Genomic DNA, 20,940 nt, shown 5'->3' on the forward strand with positions numbered 1-20,940 from the left:
CTCATCTTTGGGAGATTATGAATTCAATCCCAGTGATGCCACAGCGATCCATAGCCAGGAGTTCAAGAGAGCATAACTGGCCTCGCTGTCTTTGGATGGGCCAGATGATCTTACCTCTCTTCCCACCACACAGGGCATTGTTAGCCAACATGGTTATCTGTTAGCCGACATGAAAGAAATGGCAGCTTGTGTTCCCAAGTCTGTTGAGCTGTCTGAGTGGCTATCATGCTCAACACTCGACTACCTTAACGTGAAAATATATTAGTAAACACCACACAGTGTGAGTGAGTGCTTTTTCAGGATAGATTTGTTACAGGATTGAATCAAGATTCACTCTTTTTCCCTCCAATGTCCAATCCAGCCTTTTTCTGCTGATATCTCTAACAAATTTCATATTGGTCAGGCCCTAGTGTATATGAGGGTCTGTGTGTGGGTGTGTGTGAGAGTGGCAAGGGGCATTTTACACTACTGCTCTTTAATGACAATATACACTGATCAGGCATAACATTATGACCACCTCCTTGTTTCTTCGCTCATTGTGCATTTTATCAGCTCCACTTTCTGTATAGCTGCAATTTGTAGTTCTACAATTAACAGGACGCTGCCCACAGGACGCTGTTGGCTGGATATTTTTGGTTGGTGGACTATTCTCAGTCCAGCAGTGACACTGAGTTGTTTAAAAACTCCAGCAGCACTGCTGTGCCTGATCCATTCAGACCAGCACAACACTGCACACTAACACACCACCAGTGTGTTACTGCAGTGCTGAGAATGATCCACCACACAAATTACAAAAGTACTTGCTCTGTGAGGGTCCATGGGGGTCTGAATCACTGAAGAACAGGGTAAAAAGGGGCTAACAAAAGTATCAGAGAAACAGATGGACTACAGTCTGTAACTGTAGAACTACAAAGTGCAGCTATACAGTAAGTGGAGCTGATAAAATGGACAATGAGTGCAGAAACAAGGAGGTGCTCATAATGGTTATGCCTGATCGGTGTACACTGATGAGAAAACCAGAGAAATGTCACCATTAAATGTAAATTCTGTCTATTCTCCTCTTTCAGGGGACACTTAAAAATTTGAAATCCCAATATTCAACACAAAGGGACCTTTAAAACAAGGCCAGTGTTGGGGTTGATGCTCCTTGAAGAGCATTTCACAAGAACATGTTAAGTACACCAAGTTACCAGTTAATTAGAATTATCTACCTTGTATCTACACTTGTTAGCTGAATTATCAGGAACACCTGCCATATGGGACACATGTGGGCTCGAGGATGACTAACAACAAATTGTTGTTGGCAAAAAGATGAGCTATTGCAGCAGTTCTCAAAATGAGAACACACAGAACACACAGCTGCTTATTTGTCATCTTAATGGTAGAAAGAGACATTTCACGCTTCTTTTTAGACATTTACAACATTCGTTGCACTATTCAGCTTTTAGATCTAAACAGCAGTTGTTTTCCTATACATTACTACGATCTGATTAGTGTAGTGCATAGTGCAATATTATTTGAGATTCACATACCACAACAGTACATGTAGTATATATTATGCTATAGAACCTGATATATTTACCATCACTTTCACTCTATCACAAAGTAAATATTTTCATTCACCTGCATTACTTACATTTGCCAAATACATTGCATTATATTACAGTGTAACCTAGATCAGAATAACTACAGGGCTTACAATCAGAACAGGGAGTCCACCCTTTTATAAATTGTAATAAATGTCGGTGTAAAAAACATATTTTACAGAAAAGTTCATAGACCAACAACCCAAATAACATCAAATTTTTTCAATGTTTAATTTGCCACCCCCATTTGCCTTTGTTACAGCTTCCATTTCATTCAGTTTTTCAAAGAAATCTGCAGGGATATTTCCCCACGCCTACAAGTTCAGTCTTAAAAGTTGGTTGTTTTTTCTGCTTCTCACAACCCAGTAATCCCAATTACAAATTCATACTCACCAATCCATAAAACCTCCACATGTCAGTTGTCCAGGTTTGGTGCTCTTTTGCAGATGTTCCATGTTTGCTGACCTCAGTTACAGCTTCTTGATAGCTACACATCCTTTCAGACTCATCGTGCTGATATGTCTTCTCACAGTAGAAGGATGGACAGAAACACTTGTGGATTTTTCAGACCTGAAGCAAGAGTGAAGCTCAATTTTCTCCTCTCTCAAACATGCAAGTAATGTTAAGGTTGTATATCCTTCGGAACTCCTCTTTAGGAAACTCCCGTTTTTTTATTTGTCCCTTTCTTGTGCAAGTGGGTTATTTTATGTCTAATCTCCTTAGAGACATCTATATTCCTCATTTTAGACGCACATGTGAAAGTGATTTATGTGGCAGAGGTTTGGGAAGCTGCTTGTATGAGTCTTAGTGTATCTTTGAAGAAGAACGTAACATCAGCGACAGCTTTGGGAACAGCTTTTGTAAGGAAGACACAGCTGTAACTGGCTGGTTTTAAGACTGGAATGATGGAAGAGTTAAAGAGGCAGCAGAGTGAACAAAAGAGCAGAGTGCCCAAATTAAATAGTAATAGAATTGATGTTATATTGAGTTGTTGGAGATTTTCTCTCAGATTCTCTCTTTTTCTGACCTATTTAATGACCATTTTGCCTGGAAATTAAACAAGTGAAAGGGTCTCTGACTTTTGCATAGATGTTGATTTTGTTTCAGAGCACCACGACAGCAAGTTGGCAGAAACACACACACCCAAACCCACACAGACACACAAAGACAAACACACAGCTGTCATGAAGCCATTTAAGCCACAATGCATTATGAGCACAACCTTTCAGTCATTTGTCAACCATTCACACATAAAGGGCAATGTGTGTGTGGGTGTATGTATGATTGTGTGTGCAGGAGGAGCCGGCAGCCTCTGAGGGGAGAGATGGAGGGTGAGAGAGAAAGATTAACAAGAGAGTGAGAAAGAAGAAGAGAAACGGGGGAAAGAGGGAGAGACTCTTACCTCTCCATAGTCAGTAGTGAGTATGAGTGTTCCGTCTCCACAGGAGTTCACCGTAGAAGGAAGTAGCTGCTCTTTCTCCTTCACCCACACACGCGCCCCCTGCAACACACACACAAAGACACTGTTACACTCACCAATACATCACAACTGAGCACATGCGGAACTTTGTAATTATCATATGACCAGTGCAATATAACCACATGTCTGGCTCACATATTTTTATAAAAAGCTTATTCCACCAGATAAGAGAAAAATGTATTTTATCCTTAATTTCAGGTTGAAACTGTAACTCAGTGGATTGAAATAGCTATTTTATGAATAATCTGACTTAGTAACTCAGAATAATGACACAAAATTGAATTATTACTTGTCAAGAAAGTATGTGATTATATCATAAGTCATTATTGTGAGAAAATAAGCTAATTGTGTAAATTGTTCATTTTTACTTTTGATTTTGACTTTATTTTTTAGCTGGGATAAGCTTAACTTGAGTGCATTTGGAAACCATGTCATACAGTAAACTGTTTATTTCACTGCACATACTCAGATCATTTGAGAATCGTATGGTTTTGAGCGTTTTTAGCCACATGCAGGACATCAAATTATAGCTGTGGCAATTCTGACACGCAGTCACATAGACCAACGCACGCACAGAAGCCAGAAGCAGGAATACTGAAGTAATGAATAGCATCACTAGAGTATGAAAGTTTAGTAAAGAAACCTGAAAATTTTTCTTGTTGTATGCAAACTGTATTCAAGCATGGAAAAAACTGTCCATTGTTTGGTCAAACCAGTATTATGCAAACTACATTCTGAAGAGTTTTCAAAAAAGAGGACTTACTGCTGAAAACGTGTGTCAGGAATCAGATTTTTTTTCTGATGCATGAAAATAGGCAACATTCACATTACAAGCCTCATTGCTCAGTCATTGCTCAAGACTCAAGCCTCAATCTCTCTGCCAAGATAGTTCACACTCATTTAGGTAAGTGATTCAAATCTGTCATTAACGTGAACGAACCGGCGTCCTGAAATGACCTGCATGCGCACATCCTACTCAGTAACGCCACGTGAATGACTCACGTGCGTCATGTGTATCATCAGCAAACAAACTAATGAGCAGAATGAGCCTTCGCTGTGAAGATAATTAACTCTGAACAGCTCTCATTTGCATTATTAGAGCAAAAAAGGTGAAATGTGTTGCTTTTCCACCGTTTATAAGCTTTAACTTTACAAGCTTTAACTGGTAACGCAGTGGAAAAAAAAGCACATGAATTCCAATCTGAGTGTTCACATTAAGGTCGTATGGCCACGAATCGGATACGTATCCGATCTATTAGGGCAAAAAATTAGCAGATTTGTGGCACTTCAACCTGGTAATGTGAACGTAGCCTTAGTTTTTTCCGTTCCATGAAGGCGCACAGTCATGATGTGTTGGCTACTTAATAACAAGCATATCCTAATCAAATGAGGATATTGTGGCCAATAGGTGACACCGGGCTGCTCTGCTAAAATGTCTGCTTGTTTCTCTGTAATGCTCATCCAGACAAATGTAATCCCACTTCCTATGTTTTCTAAACCTTTATGTATTAGTATTGGTAATAGAAGACATGTGCATGAAAAAACATCAGCTCTTGCCCACAATTTCCATATCAGTGAATTTTCCATTCCTACATCACTTAAGGTGGAATTTTTTGAATAAAATTTTAAAAATTATTTGAATAAAATTCAAATAAGAAGCTGGTGAGTAAGAAGCTGTCAGCTTTGTGGAATCTAAATGGAGAAACGGCATTTTTAATCACTACTTCTCATTTTCATTATCATTAAAGTAATTTGTACAGTCTTAGATTTTGACACTTCATTGTTTTTCACCAAAAATTTTTCGGTGGCTGAAATTTAGGTGCGTCTCTTTCCAATACTCAACATAAAAGAATTCAGATGGAGATCAGGAGGCAGACACTTCATCAAGTCACTTTTCAGGACTATTTAAAAACCATAAAATACTAAAAACAACCAGTTCTATTTTAGAATATCTGTGTCTTATTCTTGAACTTGCTGTGGAGGAAAGTGCCCTTTCCCCCACACCTCTCTCTCTTCCTTCTTCGCAGGCAAAGAGAAGGAGAGGGCGTTCCTTTTATGACTTGTCCTCTTGTTTAATTACCCTGTTTCTGGCCTGCAGTGGGGGCTGGAACAAGTGAAGTAAAAGGAAAGATCGATACGCCTCAGATGCAGCGGAGATGCCTGCTGCAAGACCACCAGAGCAAGCCATTACAATACAAACCTACAGCTCACAATGAGTGGTGAGTATTGGTGCCAGTGCAAGCAGCCAAATGTAACAACACATTACATTGCATTACATAACAGGACACTAATAAACTAGTATGTTTGACTTTGTGCTAACTGAGATCACTTCATTTCATCATATTTCTTTTCATTCAGCAATACTGATGGAACTTTTGGGGTACAGAGCCTTCAAGTCTGCATACGTGAAACAATCTGATCAATGTACAAGTCTTTGCTTCTTGTTAATCGTGTGCTGAATCCTGAATTCACGCCAGAAGTGGCACCAAAGCACTGTGTAAGTGAAGTGCAAGCATCCAGTCCTGACTCTGTCCTGTTACTTCAGTTGGGAATATGAGTTGAATTTTCTTTTCTTTTTAAGCTATTCTTGGTCTTTTTTACTTCAGATCTTCCGTCTCCGGATGGTTGGACAGTTAGACGGTTGTGCTACTCTGGATATTATGGGTCTCTAAGCTGAACTATTTTAGCCCAGAAAATGTATGTTTTCATGCTTTATGGACGCAGAAAATAACATGCTTTCCCAGCTCTACAGTAGGGCAAGTGTCTAACAGCTCAATCATCATAATATCCTCATTTTTACCATGATTACAGTGATACCATAGCCCTCCATGGTTCAGAATCTGACAGTCAGAAGTGCCCACTGCCCTACATTGTTAGAAAAAAGGTTCTGTGGTACATTTTTCATTCATCAAGGTACAAACAATGTAAATGTTCCCACAAAGACACAACAGTGATTTTAAGATTCAATTATGAACCTTCAATAAGTACATATTTGTATCTATTCATAACCAAATGTTTTAAAATAGCTCAAAATAACAATAAAATAAAAAGCCTGGAGACGAGACGGGTTGTGTGGAGTCAGTACAACTTAGAAAATACAACTTTAATGGATTATTATGGTCCAGTTATGTTCCCTGACTAAAGGTACTGAGATGTAACCTTGATGGTACCTCCCCAGTGATAAGAGTTTTGGGGGGGGGGGGTGAAAACTGAGTACTAATGACCCACATTTGCAACTTTGTTGAGTAAACTCAATACAGATGGGAAATCGGTCAAAAAATCTACAGATAAATCAAAAGTAAAGTAAAAAAATGTGGCAAAACTCAACAGTGTGAGTTCTGACTGTAGTAGCACATGTCTATCACAGCCAGTGTGGACTAACACTGTTTAAAATGGAATATGTTCTCTTAGACAGCCAACTAAAAACACTTTACAAATGAGTCCGGGGTGAGTGAGCCTTACGAGTGAATAAAGATCAAAGCTGCATCATAAACACTACACCTTTGCCTTAAGATAAGAAAAACTAATGGTTGGCTTTGTAAGGCAGGCTCCTTTACTAGTTGATTTAGACTGTACACTCTACAGCAGTAGGCTGTTCACATGCAGCTGGCCTCCTCATGGCCAGATGTTCTGCGGCCGGAGGAACAACAGCTGAGCATTGCAGTCTCAAACAGGCTATGTCTTCACTTCCACACAGATACATACACAGTATGAAGCATGTGCTACACCTGTATGCACCCAAAAAAAGTCCTGCACTGAAGCTGCGTGATTCAAATAAGTACATCATTTCCACATGAATACAATAAAAAAATTACCTGTTAAAAGCAGGTAAACTGAAAAATCAGTAACTGTAACTGTAAGAAAATGTACTCAAGTGGAAATACATTTACTCCATCACACATTTACATGTGCACATAAAGCATACAGTACAATATGAGCACCACCACAAGCACACTTCTTCACTTATGCTATAAGTTTATTGACAGGGAAACTCAAGGTATGAGTTCAGTAAGGCTCCAACTAATGACTATTTTCATGATCAATTAGTTGGTCCATTATGTCTTACATGAATCAATCACGTTGGAAACAAAAACCTTCAGATATGAGCTTGGCAATAAAGTTTCATTCAGCCAATTATAATACAGGGGTTGCATTTCCTTTATTAAAAAATACTAAAATAAAATACTCAGCATATTTTCTTATTTGTATTTTCTAAAAAGAGCTTTTATCAAGGGCACAGCAACAGACTATCTACGTTGCTCCTGAGAACTATTTTGAGAGGTGCTGTCACGCCTCAGGCAGACTCGGACGCAGAATCCATCTCCCAGACTGCATCGGGAGATCAAATGACTCGGGTCAAGCGCCCGCGTCACTACCAGCGCTCACAGTCTCCTGATTATTGAACAGACGCACCTGTGCAGGTTGACCTACTTAGGCACTATTTAAGACTGGGCTACAGTAGAGTTTGGTGCGAGGTATTGTTTCTCTACCAAGAACATACTGAGCGGTTATCTGGATTTCCTATGATTGCATGTTATGACCCTTTTTTCTTTTTTTATACCGACTTCGTCTTTAGTTTCATCCTCTTTTGCTGGCAGTTTTTGGCTTTTCCATGTTTAGACTTGGAACTTGTTTGTAGACTATGAATTCGGTCTATTCCTGAGATATTGTATGCTTCTTGTTTGCTGTGATTTCAGATACCAACCCTAGCCTGTTTTTTGACCATTCTCCTTGCCTTCGGATATTAAACCTGATTTGTCTGTCCCTCCGTGTTCGTCTCACTCCTGACACACATACGTTACAGGTGTGAGAACAAGAAAGGAACAACACATCCAACATAAGCAGTTTTCTGTATTTCTCCTCTAATGATTAAACAAAAATAAATAAAAAAACTTCTGTGTGTCACTAACATCACACATAACACAACCCCCATCACACATAACACAACAATAACCATGCGTGTGATGTCGGCTTTTTCAGTCCACATTCAAATACTGAACTCTGGGGCTTAAACACCAACTGTTCTTAAGAGGAAATCTCCTCTTGTAACACAGTTACACAGTTTTTACAAAGATTCTGTCATTCACCAGTGTTTTCTCATTTGGGATTCGTACTCAGGTAAGAACAGAATCTACACACTCAAGAGTACAAAGGTGCGAACAATCCTGCATTTTACGAACACACCATGAATCTGACGTAGACGTAGGACCTTTCTCAAGAACACATTTAGGAGAAACATAGACCCACAGACTTTTAAGAAGTCTTAGTGACCTAAAACTCTTTCCTATGAATGAAAAGCTAAAAAAAACTCCTCCAACTGAGTCTGTGTGCATTAGAGGTCAAGAAGAGTTTAGCTGAGCAGTTCACGCCAGCAGTTTCAAATTGCAGCTCATCTTCAGCCAGCGCTGCTTATTCTATCTGGAAAATAGTAATAGATAATGTTGATTAGCTATTGCAGTCCGACATTTCAGAGTTAAGAATACTACAGAAAAAGAGTGCAGACAAGGACAGCAGAGAGGAGAGAGACAGAGAGGAGGAAAGTTTTTAGGTGACAGATGGTTGAGGCTCTGTCCACTGAAGGCAGTGCCCCCTCCAGATAATAACACTACAGTACTAACAAAAGAGCCCATACATCCCCTCAGCCAAACAGGACCAAACCAGCCAGAAAAGCCCCCAACACAGCCAGCTGGACAGAGACAGTGCAAAAAAAACAAAAAAAAACAACACCACACACACACACACACACACACACATACACACACACATATGCACACACACACACACACACACATACACACACATACACACACACACACACAAACATACACACACACACACACACAAACATACACACACACACACATACACACACACACACACACACACACACATACACATACGCACACACACACACACACACACACACACATACGCACACACATACGCACACACATACGCACACACATACGCACACACACACACCTTGTTTTTTTAACCTTTATATTCTATGTAGCTGTCTATTTAGTAACACATTTCTAAACCTAACCCTAACCTTATCCTTAGTAACCAAAATACAAATCAAGACCATTTTGCATTCACATTACCAGGCACAAATCTGATTTAACACAGATCTGGTTTCACTCTGAGAACGCAAAAACCTTTCCAAATTCAAAACAGATCTGAGCCTCTTCCATATGTGATGGATACACATATAATCTGTGGTCTTGCAAGCTTAATAAAAATGATCACATTGGAATTCATTTGATTTTTTTCCACTGTTCAAATGTTGGCAACGTGACATCAAGTTCATCTTCTCATTTCTGCAGTAGTGAACTGTGACTATTAGAGCCAGACTTTCAGTTCAGCCAGTAAATGTGAAAACCTGATCACAAAAGGGGAAATGCTCAGAAAAGGATACTGTGATACACTGTGAAGTAATTTATCATGATAACAATAAATATTGTCATATTGCCCAACTGTACTAGCACCACTAGGGAATATCTAAGCTAACATAGTGCACATGAACATTTTTGGATGTTTTGGCCAACATTTGAAGCTTGTCAAAGACCATCCATGTTTTACTTTAGCTTGAAGCTTGAAAAAGACATTAACATATATTTACTATTTTTTAACCCCTCTTATACTTTTTTAACCCATCTACCCAACAAGCTGAGTAGTTTCCTCATTTTGTCTATACAAATACTCAGTCTCTCTATATTTCTGCCACATGCTCATCATTGAATAAATGGAAAGGTAATCTGACTATGTTCTCTCATTATGTTTCTTTCTCAGCATTAAGTATAGAATGGAGACAGAACTGCTCCCAAGTCTGAGGTAATTAGTCACTGCTGGCAGCTACAGGCCATAGGGAGCAGTGTAATACCCAGCACTGCAGCTGACCACGCATGAATAACACAGCATAGCAGTCTAATCAACGTCTTTATCCAAAGATTCTGTATGTGAGCCCTTAAAGCACCTGGCTGCTGTTTCAATGTGGATTACAAAATTATATATACACATCTAGGATCCTCATCCTTCCCCAACCAGTGAAGTAATAAGCTAATGGATGTTGAGTGCAAGTGGCACTCATTGTATTGTGGGGTTGTAATTGCATTTATGTTGGGGGATGCTGTTCCAAAGAAGCTGAAGATATTAATGATCCCACCTCCCTGCCCCCACCTCTCAGCTCTCCAACCCTCTCCTACACCACACACACACACACACACACACACACACACACACACACACACACACACACACACACACACACACTCCTTCACACAGACATAACATCTCTACAACCCTATAGTGACCTGTACCAGCTACATCTCAATCCTCATTTAACCTTTGGAACCTAATGTTAATATTACCGTTTTGATATTATTATGTATTATGAAATTATTATGACATTGATATTTACATTTGGTTTTTTATATATTCACAAATTCAAGTTTAGATTTTTTTCCCATTTGTTACAATGTCAATGTCATGTCCGTCCGTCCCCCCCGCCCCGCCCCTATTGGGGAGACTGACTTGAACTCTCCATGGCTCCGCCCACTCTCCTCCTCTCCCACACATCTGCAGCACATTCTAAGGATGCTACAAATACCCATGTGCTTTCATTGTGTGTCTGCGAGGTCTCTGTGTTCCTTGCCTGAGTTCTGAGCCTGTGTTGGATTTCACTGTTTTGACCCTGCGCATTTGTTTCTAATTTCTATATGGATATGCATCTTTTCCTGCCTGTCTGTATCGTGATCCCTGCCTGCTATGACCAACAGTATCTGAATGCCCCTAATGAAGTCACTTCACGATTTCAACCTGTGTTACAGTGAAGAATGTAAAAAAAACAGAGCTGCCAAAACTGGCATATTAATAACATAATAAATTATTGATGTTACTGTTTTTTATTTTCATTTTAAATTTTAGATAAAAAGGCACAGGTACAGATTTACCATTTTCTGCTGGGAACGTGAATGTAGTGTAACTTATACTGTTGCTCATTTAAGGTGTACAACTGGACCTAAACCACTGTTGTACCTTTGAGGGTACATTTACATTGTACATTTACATTGTATATTGGTGTAAAAAATGTACCCGTACAGTACTCTTTTTTGACCTTCAGCAGATCTGCAGGTGAACTACAGATAAATCAGCGAGCAGCAAAGTGGAAAGCTACAGTTTCCCTTAGGAGTAAAAACACTATATACAAAATATACAAACATACAGCCACTGCTGCTTTCACTGAATGTCGGTGATTAAAACTGAAAACTGTGTTCACGCAGGAAATTATGTGATTTTCATTTTCGGGTTCATAAGAACTCGGCATTTACATGACGAAAAATAATGCTACTTAATTACTGAAAGTAATACATGTATTCTGATTATGCTTGTTTTGTCCACATATATGGCTATAATAAAAAGCAAAAATGTCTTTCCTGAGGGTCAAATTTGACCTAAAATGGAAAGGTCGATTTAATATACAGAATAATGTAATTAACCATTTGTCAGCCCAGTAATTATATATTGAAGGCTTTCTTTATCAAATTCAAGTCATAATAAACATTATTTATTGTTAAATAAATAAATTGTATTGAAACACAAATTTAATACGAGTGGAAAGTTTACAATCTGCACATTTTCATTTCTGTTTCTATCAATGAGCCACAACTAAAAAATGATTAATGTAAAAGTACACTTTGCTTTTGTTATCACCAACATTAAATACTACTATGGGTTAATCACCATTCTAATTCACATCATCCTCTGCCTCTTGACATCTCCTCAACCCTTTATCAAACTACACAGGGGTTTTCCCTATTAAGTGGACACAGTAATGGGTCAGGACAATAAACGGTGGTCAGGTTTATCATAACAAATCACAATAAAAGGCAACATGCACAAAATGGCCTTGACTGCTCAAGTACACAGCAAAGCAGACGGCAATGTAATTACTTCAGCACACACAATGTAGAGGCTGAATAAATAGTAGGTCACTAATAGGAAACATAAGAAGCAGCAGCTACTGCTTTTCATCAGGCTGCTTTTCAATCAATACTAGAGATGCACATTCAGAATAAATATATTCTAGTGTCCAAACAAATGACTTCTGCCAAAATTAAGACATTGGCCATAGGCTTATGGTTTTTAGGTGACAGCTTAGAAGCTAAAAAAGTCAGTAGCACAAATATTTAGAGGAAAACATTTGAAAACATGTTTAAAAAAGCTGGGACAAATCAATGTTTTCATGTTGCATGAGTAACAGAAGCTGGCTTTTAGTTCAGGTTTAACCAGATTTAATTGGCAACTTATAACACTGGGTGCTGGTGAGGACTCATCATCTTACACAGCAACTTTTCCCCTCAGTGGACAATGTACCAACATGTTAACTTGTGGGAGCAACACATTTCCACTGTTTCTGGACCGAGATAACAGATAATAGAGTAGTTACCCTAGTTAGCAATAAAGCTGCTTATTGTTCTTAACAGGCATCCTTGGCAATCATCAAGGTACTCATGTACTATCAAAGCTACAAAAATGTTCAGTCTAGTTACAACAGAAAAGTGGCATTTCACTGAACTGCTGCTGTCTATATTTTCCTGTCTTTCCATGAAATGATTTCACTATTTGAATTGTGGCACCTCGAACAGTTAAGCGAATACTCGAATACCTGTGTGCAATCCTTTTTTTTGTGATTGACATTTTATTGAATTAGAACATAAGCAAGTAAACAAACATAAAGCAGGAAGATTGTGATGATGCAAACATATTGCTGCTCCAAAATGGTCATTTTAAACAACATACTTTACTTTAATGAAGGTCAATGGAACCAGACGATTTTCCAAGTAATTTTGGGCCATTTCTATTGATCCATTCATCAAGAAATTTACATATGATGTAAAGGACAACAAGCATTTTAAATGATGTCAAAAACTGAAAAACGTCAAAATTGCAAACTTACAACAGCAACTTAAAAAAGTATTAATTTAAACAACTTAAATAAGTATTAATAATGACTACAGTATTAATAAAGAGGAAAATTAAAATACAGGTAATATTAGAAAGGAGTCTGTGTTTTTAAATGGGACCAGGTAAGCAAATGCGTTGTGTATATGACTGTGTGTACATGGAAGGAAGCCACACCATGAGTTTGTCTTTAAGAGCCTTTAAGGGCAAAGAAACCTTTCCCATTTCAAGTAATACTATGCTATCCTGTCCAGCAAGCAGATTATGCCACTCTGTGATAACCCATTCAGTATAAATAGAGGGAATTGTGTCATTTAGTGTGGATAAGTCCCAACAAAAACAGACGAATGCAAAACAGGACTTCCTGACCAACAGTTGTCTGAATACAATCATGGACTGATGTCCAAAAGTCCCATACTTTGGGGCACCACCATAGGACATGAGTTAACATACCCAGAATCAGTATTAAGGCCAAACCTATCCTGTGCATAATCCTTAATTAATACTATACGTGTTTGTAATATATTTTATTTCATTTTTTTAAGTGAAGACTCAAAACTTTTGCTATGTGAATTTTAAACTATGTAAACTAAATGTAAATATAACATGACTATAATATTATATGACTAAGAATGAATGTACTTATCTAATAAGGTAATTACACTAATCTATGGTAAATTAAACATGTGATCATAATATTGCTACACTTCTGAGGGTTAAGGACAGGCACAAACTACAATAATACAAAACAAGCAAAATGAACTCACAGGCCTTCAACACATGCAGCAGCCAATTCTCAGCCTTCAACATCCTGCTATTGGGACAGTGATGCTGAAGAATCAGAATGACAATCAATGCTTCTCTCTACTGCTCAGGTACACAGCTCCCTTTACTGTATGTGACCTAAAGAGTTTGTTTGTGCTTTGGGAATTCAGAATAAAGATCCTCTCTGCCATTTAAGTCATACAATGGCCAAAAAAAAATACTATAAAAACTAGAATTATACAGGAGGAACACTTCTCTAATACAGCAATCCACATTCCAATAAAAAATCATAATTTCTGCAGAGAGCAGCACAATCACCCAAAACATGCTCACTTGGATAACAGAAGAGGGGACAAACTTTTTAGTCTGTTCGATTGTATTAAAATTAGATTAAGTGACCCTTATTAGTCCCACAATGGGGAAATTTCACCTTTGCATTTTAACCCATCCATGCAGTGAAACACCACAAACACACTAGTGAGCACAGTTGCGTGGAGGGCAGCCCTATACGCAGTGCCCGGGGAGCAGTTGAGGTTAGGTGCCCTATTCAAGGGCACTTCAGCCACATGCTCAGGGGAACCTCTGGCCACAAACCTCCAGCCCACAACTGTTAGTACAAGTCCTACGGATGCTACGCAATGGCCTGAGCTGAAAGTTTGATGGACCCAGCAACAGCAAACTAATGAAGTAGGGATCAGAATTTTGCACTTGTCATTCATTATTACCAAGTTTAACACTTGCGAATTAAGTATTCCTTTAATCTGTATTGAATGAAATCATGTAAAAAGAGTAAATTCAATAAAGAGCAAACACTAACCAAAAAGAATGTAATGTTATACAAGCGATCTGAGCATAAAGCTGATTACACATAAGAGGGAATGAAGGCCAGACACATCCACTGAAGCTATGAGGGCTTGTGTCTCTGTATTTTTCCTTCTCAAACAGAGAGATCTTTTAAAAATTCTGATTCATTTCTGAGCTGTGTGCTACTGTCTCTAAGGAAGCACACAAAGAAGAGCCTGAGAGTTTAGGCTTCTGAGTCTCAAAACATGAACATTCTGTTTCAAACACTAGAAGAAGAAGAGAAAAATGCCTGTCTCCATCAGCGATCTCGTCTTACTTCTTCTGTCTCTCTCCTCTCTCCTTCACATCTGTTAATGCAGCAGTACTGAAATGCCATTGCTCTGCACTTTTTAGCTGCTATCAAATATACATGAGAGAGAGAGAGAAAAAGAGAGAGAGAGAGAGAGAGAGAGCAAGAGATGCATGATAGATGAAGCGGTTGATCAGAAGTAGGCTCAGCGCTTTGCACACACAGAAGGTGTGATGTCCGCTACGTAAGTTTGGGGCTAAACAATACTAATGATAATGGTGCATACTAAACAAAACCCTGGGGCTGCACCAAAAATTATGTGGCCAAAAGTATGTGGACGCCCCTCCTAATTACTGAGTTCAGATGTTTCAGTCACACCCATTGCTAACACATGTACACAATCAAGCACACAGCCATACAACCTCCAGTGCCAAACGCTGGCAGTAGTACCGGTCATACTAAAGAACGCATTGATTTTTTCACATGGCACTGTCATAGGGTGCCACTTTGCCTCTTAAGTCAGCTTGTGAAATTTCTGCCATGCTGAATCTGCCCCAGTCAACTGTCAGTTCTATTATTGAGAAATGGAAGCATCTAGGAGCAACAACAGCTCAGCCATGAACAAGTACACCAGATAAACTAACAGAGCTTCATGACTGAACTTCATTAAATAGGTTTCCATGGCTGAGCAGCTGCACACAAGCCTAAGATCACTTTGCACAATGGCAAGTTTCTGCAGGAGTGGTGTATAGCACACGGTCTATTACCTGGAAGTCCGAGGGATGAATCTGGGTTTGGCAATCTATCGTTACCATAAAGGTACTGTATTCCAATAACCACACCCTAATATTGGCCTTTGATATCGTAGAATGCTGTAATATGCAAATGAGTCCTCTGAGCTATCACAGTGGTCTTACTGTGTGCTGTGAGCAACTCCACCAATGGTGAAGAGTCTGAAGATCATTATTCTAAACTTGTGTTGATAAAATGATAAAATCTGAGTGAGTGATGTTGAGCAACTGGTGCGTAAGGGACAAAAAGGCTAAATTAAGCCTGTTCTGTGGTGTTTGTGTCTGTGGCCTGATTGGCTAACTTAATGTTAGCTTAGCAGGGAGGCTACAGATCCAAACAGTGCCACACACTGCGGTACAGGATTGACTCTGGCTAACTGGTGTTCTGCTGAAACAAGCGTCAATGATAAAAACATGATGCCTGGTAGAGCCGAGTGACAGAAAGCTGAAATCAAAGCTGTTCAGTAAAATTGATATCTGAGAATGCAAAGTCGAGCGACTGGTGTTGCTCTGATACTCAACACATTTGGAAGTCAGTGTATTTAGCCGTTCAGACCTAGAACATAAATTTGACGCCATAATTTTGAAATACAGCCATCATTTCTCAGTACTGCTGCATACCGTATTACTGTTATACTACTCAACCCTAGCGGGTCGGCTTTATGATGAGCAGCGCATACCCTGTTTATAATTCATATTGCAAAGGAATCACTAAACTGATTAATTGAGAAGGTACATTTTAATTGATTAATTTTTCAAATCTTTTAATTAAAATTGAATCATGACAGTCCTAATTGTATTTGCAATACATAGAAATATAATCTCAATAGCAATTTTTGTTGATGCTGTGCAGGCCTAACGCACACACACACACACACACACTCACACACACACACACACAAGATGGCTTTATGGGCCACTTGACTCTCATCCTGAACAAGGTCATTAGTGTTAACGGCAGTATCTGGAAGACGATACACTTGGAGAGATTACAAGGCAGAGTTAAATCATGTGTCTAACACGCACACACACACGCACACACACACGCACACACACACACACAGACTGGCGTGGAGGATCTCTACACTCTGATTTAAGACCTGTGCATCAGCCTCCATTAGAACTGGGCATCACCACAACACATTAGTCTTATAGCTGTCGTTCTTTCACTCTACTCTTTCTCCCTCCCGCTCTCTTTCCTCTCTTTTTTCTTCCACCTTTCTCTCTTCTTTCTGTTCTCTCTCTTCTCTCTCTCATGTTTCTGAAAAATGGCAAAATGATATTTTTGTAAAAGTGGGTTTTTTGGGAACATTATTGATTGTTTGTAAGCATTTAAAGTAAGAGTCCATGTTTGGTGTCTGGAATTTCTTTAGTTTCACACCCCATTTAAATGTAGCTAATAAAATTTAAGCTCATACCGCAAATAGCAGCATGAACATGCATTTTCTCCGAAAATTCTGCTATATTCAGACAAAATTTAGGCAGCAGGATAAAACATTTTACCGCAGAACAAACTGCAGCTGACTCAGGGCTTACGTGCAGAGAAGTAGGCTCAAGCAACTACAGCATGATAGGAAAACATTATTGCTCAGCCAGTAAGTGTGCGCCCTGTGGAGTGGCTGCTTCTGGTAGTTACACACTTGAAAGATGTTGACTGCAGCTCTCCTGCTCTTCTGCGTATTCATATAGTATTTCAGAGTAAATGTTAGATGAGGAATCTACTTGTTGTCTCAGTTTGGTAGCTTATTGTCGGTGCCGTATAATTCATCTTTGCAAGTTCTCCTAGCTTCTGATACTCACTGTACACGGTTGCTTGTTGTCATACCTGGTTAATAATGTAAAAGTTAAAATGCTGTTTGCTTCCCTACAAGTCACATTCGTTTTTCAGACCTTGCAAACTACTGGCTTGGTGTGAGTTAGTATACTGTAAGAAAATAGTGAGTTAGATATTGTAAGAAAATAAAGAGTTAGATATTGTAAGTTGCAAAATTTGGCTCACATACCTGCATCATTGATTGGCTCTCATTGTTGAGTAAATTAAAGGAATACTGGCTGATTGGCCAACAGCGATTTATAGCTTTCCACCCCTAAATAAAACTGAACAATATGCAGGCGTAACTATCCAAAGCTGAATTTGAACTTACTGAACTAATACTAAACGTTGACTAAAGAATGATGGCTGGCAGGGACAGTCACAGAATCAATACATGCAATGACCGTTTCACATGACTTTATATCCTTTTTTACTGACCTTGATAGATGTCCACCTCAGCCCTTCCTTCCTCGCTTCAAACACCTCAAACTTTAGCCTCACAGATGATCTTAAATCAGGAATTAGAACACTGCTGCAGCTATCTTCACAGACTGTATCATATAGCATTATCTGCAAAGGAAGGCTCCTCTGAGACCATGGCTGCTAAATACACACTCTACATAGCTGTGCTCTTTCACTTCAGATACATCAGCTGTAGTAATATGAACAGCAGTATCAGACACCTCAAAGCCTAAATTTTGTCCATACATTTGCCCAATTTTATAGGAATCTGTCAGAAACCTGTACATCTTTTTTGCCCAACTATTTCTTTATCTTGTCTCATTCTATGCTTTGTCTCTACTACCTGGCACAGAGCTCATAATGAAGCACTGAGCAAAGGAGGCTTTGATATCTTGGTGAAGCGATCCAGAATGGCAGCCCATAAACACTATAATCACCATCTCAGTGGCACCCAGAATGCTGGGCTAATGTGGACACCCACACCGTCAGCCATTTTGGCTATAATCTTTAAGGCAACCGCAGAAGAAAGTGGCTGAGCTAAATCAGGACTCTCTAAGCTGCTGTTTTAATGATGGTTTTAATTACACTGAGGCTCCATCATTTGTTTCATGTTAAGTACTCACCCGCACAGCCTGTGAGGGAGGGACACAAAACAAGCCAGCTAAGAATTCACACCAGCTACAGAAACAATATGAATGGACTTGCATAGGCAGGCTTGTCAAAAGCAATGCCTAAAAGACTTTGAGACAGCATCTAATTTGTATGTAGGGCTACCCTAAATGTCATGGTATTTGATTCCCACAATGGCTGGCAGCACTTCTGAACAGTCAGAGTAATTGTAGGTTGTCTAATCGAGTTTCCACCTTATCCTTATCCTGGATCGGCACATGCCTCCTTCAATTGTTATGTGAAGCAAGACTGTGTCACTAATCTGACCTGCCAGCGTCTGTTCATGTGCAAGAGTGGACACTCTAATCTGCCGCTTCAAAGAGGAAACAGAGTATTTAGATGGCTCTTGTCCAGAGAACAAGGTAATATTTTCCCCGTTGGAGAGATTTCCGTCAGACTAAAGTCCGTTACACACTGAACGTAACGCAAATAAACACATGGATATTCAAAATATTTGGACAGAATGTCTTCAAGTGATGAAATGACCTTGCTCTTCACAAAATGACCAAAACAGTGACATGCAGGCAAATTTCTATCATGGAAAAGGAGAACTGAGAGTTTCGGTCAGCCTCGTTGTTGCCATGCCAACATCAGAGACGACTGTCAATGGTCCAGTGAGTTGTAAAAGTAAAGTTCACAAAAATCAAACAGGCATAGAAAAAAATATTTTGCATGGGATAAATCATGCATGGTGTGCAAGACATCATTATTTATACATGTGTATGGATTAATTTACTGACATTCGGATAAATCATACAAATAAATCGCGCTTGGTTTATGAAAGCATTAAAGGTGGGCGACGTGGCAAAAATATAACATCATAACACTTAAACGTGTCTTCATAAAACACAATATCTATCGCAATATTTAGTTTTAGAGGTTTTGGTGTGGATAACATGCACCAGCAGAACAGGGGTGCCCACACTGAAAAAAGGCTATGACTATTTTTAAAAAAATCAAATAGTTCCTGTATAGCATAATAGATAAAATAAGATACTTAAGATACATAATGGGGTAACATGAAATCAACTAATAAATCTGTGCAGTTGCTATACTTAGTTTTTACAGTTGTGCAGTTTTTGAAGTCTCTCTGTAATTGGGCATTTTTTTTCTGATACATGCAGTTGTTAAACATGATTGTATTGATCACACCCATTACCAGAAAATCGAATTGTGACAAACACTATAAGGTCAAATACATGTGGACACCATTTCAACCACACCCATTGCTAACAGGTGTATTAAATCAAGCACATAGCTGCGCAACCTTCACCGGCAAACACTGACAGCAGAATGGGTTGTACTGAAGAGTTCAGGGCCTTTAAACATGGCACCGCCATAGGTTGGCATCTTTGTCATGTTCTTTTGATTAAACAGGCACAATTTCGATACAAACATATTCCAAAATCCAACTCCATATAAATGCCAGTGGTGTGAGCACTTTTCCCCCATTTGTCTCAGACCATCATCACTCAGTTGTAAGTGGTAAAACTGATCAACAAACAGTGATCATTATATTTGTAATACTGCCCCGGGTCCACCCTGAGAAAGCTGTCAATGATGCCAGATAACACTGACTTTTTCAGCCTCTTAAAGTCAAACTCTAAGGTGGGACCACTGTATTCATGCAGAAGAATCAAAACGGTGAGGGTTCCCTGCTAATATGACTTATCTGCGATGAGGCCAGGCTGTGAAAGCTACAAAGGGAAAATAATCTCCATAATAACCTAATTTAGTGGCACAGCGCCTGCTGTGGATGCGCTAATCCCACTGTGCCAAATCAGCACCTCCGCATCAAAGAGCTTAGGGCTAGCATACGGCCAGCACAGCGGTACACATGCATGTAGGGTCAGTGTCGCAGGTGGTGGGGTGTGAAGTAGGCCGATTATGGAATAGAATTGGACAGTAAATATTTTGCTTTGTTGGTTCATGTGAGCAAATGAAGTGAGAGTGAGGCAACAACTGGATGTGCACAGAGCTGAACTGATTTGAATGGAAGAGAACCGTCCATGTTGTCCCATAGCAGGGCGTATAATTTCTCAGTGATTAAACGTGTGAAGCTGGTCTTTATTTTAGAATACTGGATGATCCATGACAACAACATTTGTGCTTATTGGAAAGTATACAGTCATAATAATATGCTTGTTCAACTCTTTCTTCATTTTGTCCTTTAGTGGGTATATATTAATATAAATTCATCATCTAAACCGCTTATATCATATTAAATGTAATTATATTATATCAGATTGTATTATTAATATACAGTAAAAACAGACAAAGAACAAGTTATTAATTTTTCAGGAAATATTTTAAAAATA

The 20,940-nt window shown here is 39.0% G+C and overlaps 1 protein-coding gene across 1 annotated transcript in view; it reads right to left on the reverse strand.

Annotated features, from left to right (window-relative positions):
* myo10l1 (myosin X, like 1) overlaps window positions 1-20,940 on the reverse strand; it is a 105,270-nt gene that overhangs the window by 66,569 nt on the left and 17,761 nt on the right. Inside the window, exon 2 of the mRNA XM_017703673.2 lies at window positions 2,989-3,087. Coding sequence (XP_017559162.2) covers window positions 2,989-3,087 — 99 coding nt within the window. The remainder of the gene's footprint in view (window positions 1-2,988; window positions 3,088-20,940) is intronic.

The sequence above is a fragment of the Pygocentrus nattereri genome, chromosome 30 (genome assembly GCF_015220715.1).
Source record: "Pygocentrus nattereri isolate fPygNat1 chromosome 30, fPygNat1.pri, whole genome shotgun sequence".
Classification (NCBI taxonomy): domain Eukaryota; kingdom Metazoa; phylum Chordata; class Actinopteri; order Characiformes; family Serrasalmidae; genus Pygocentrus; species Pygocentrus nattereri.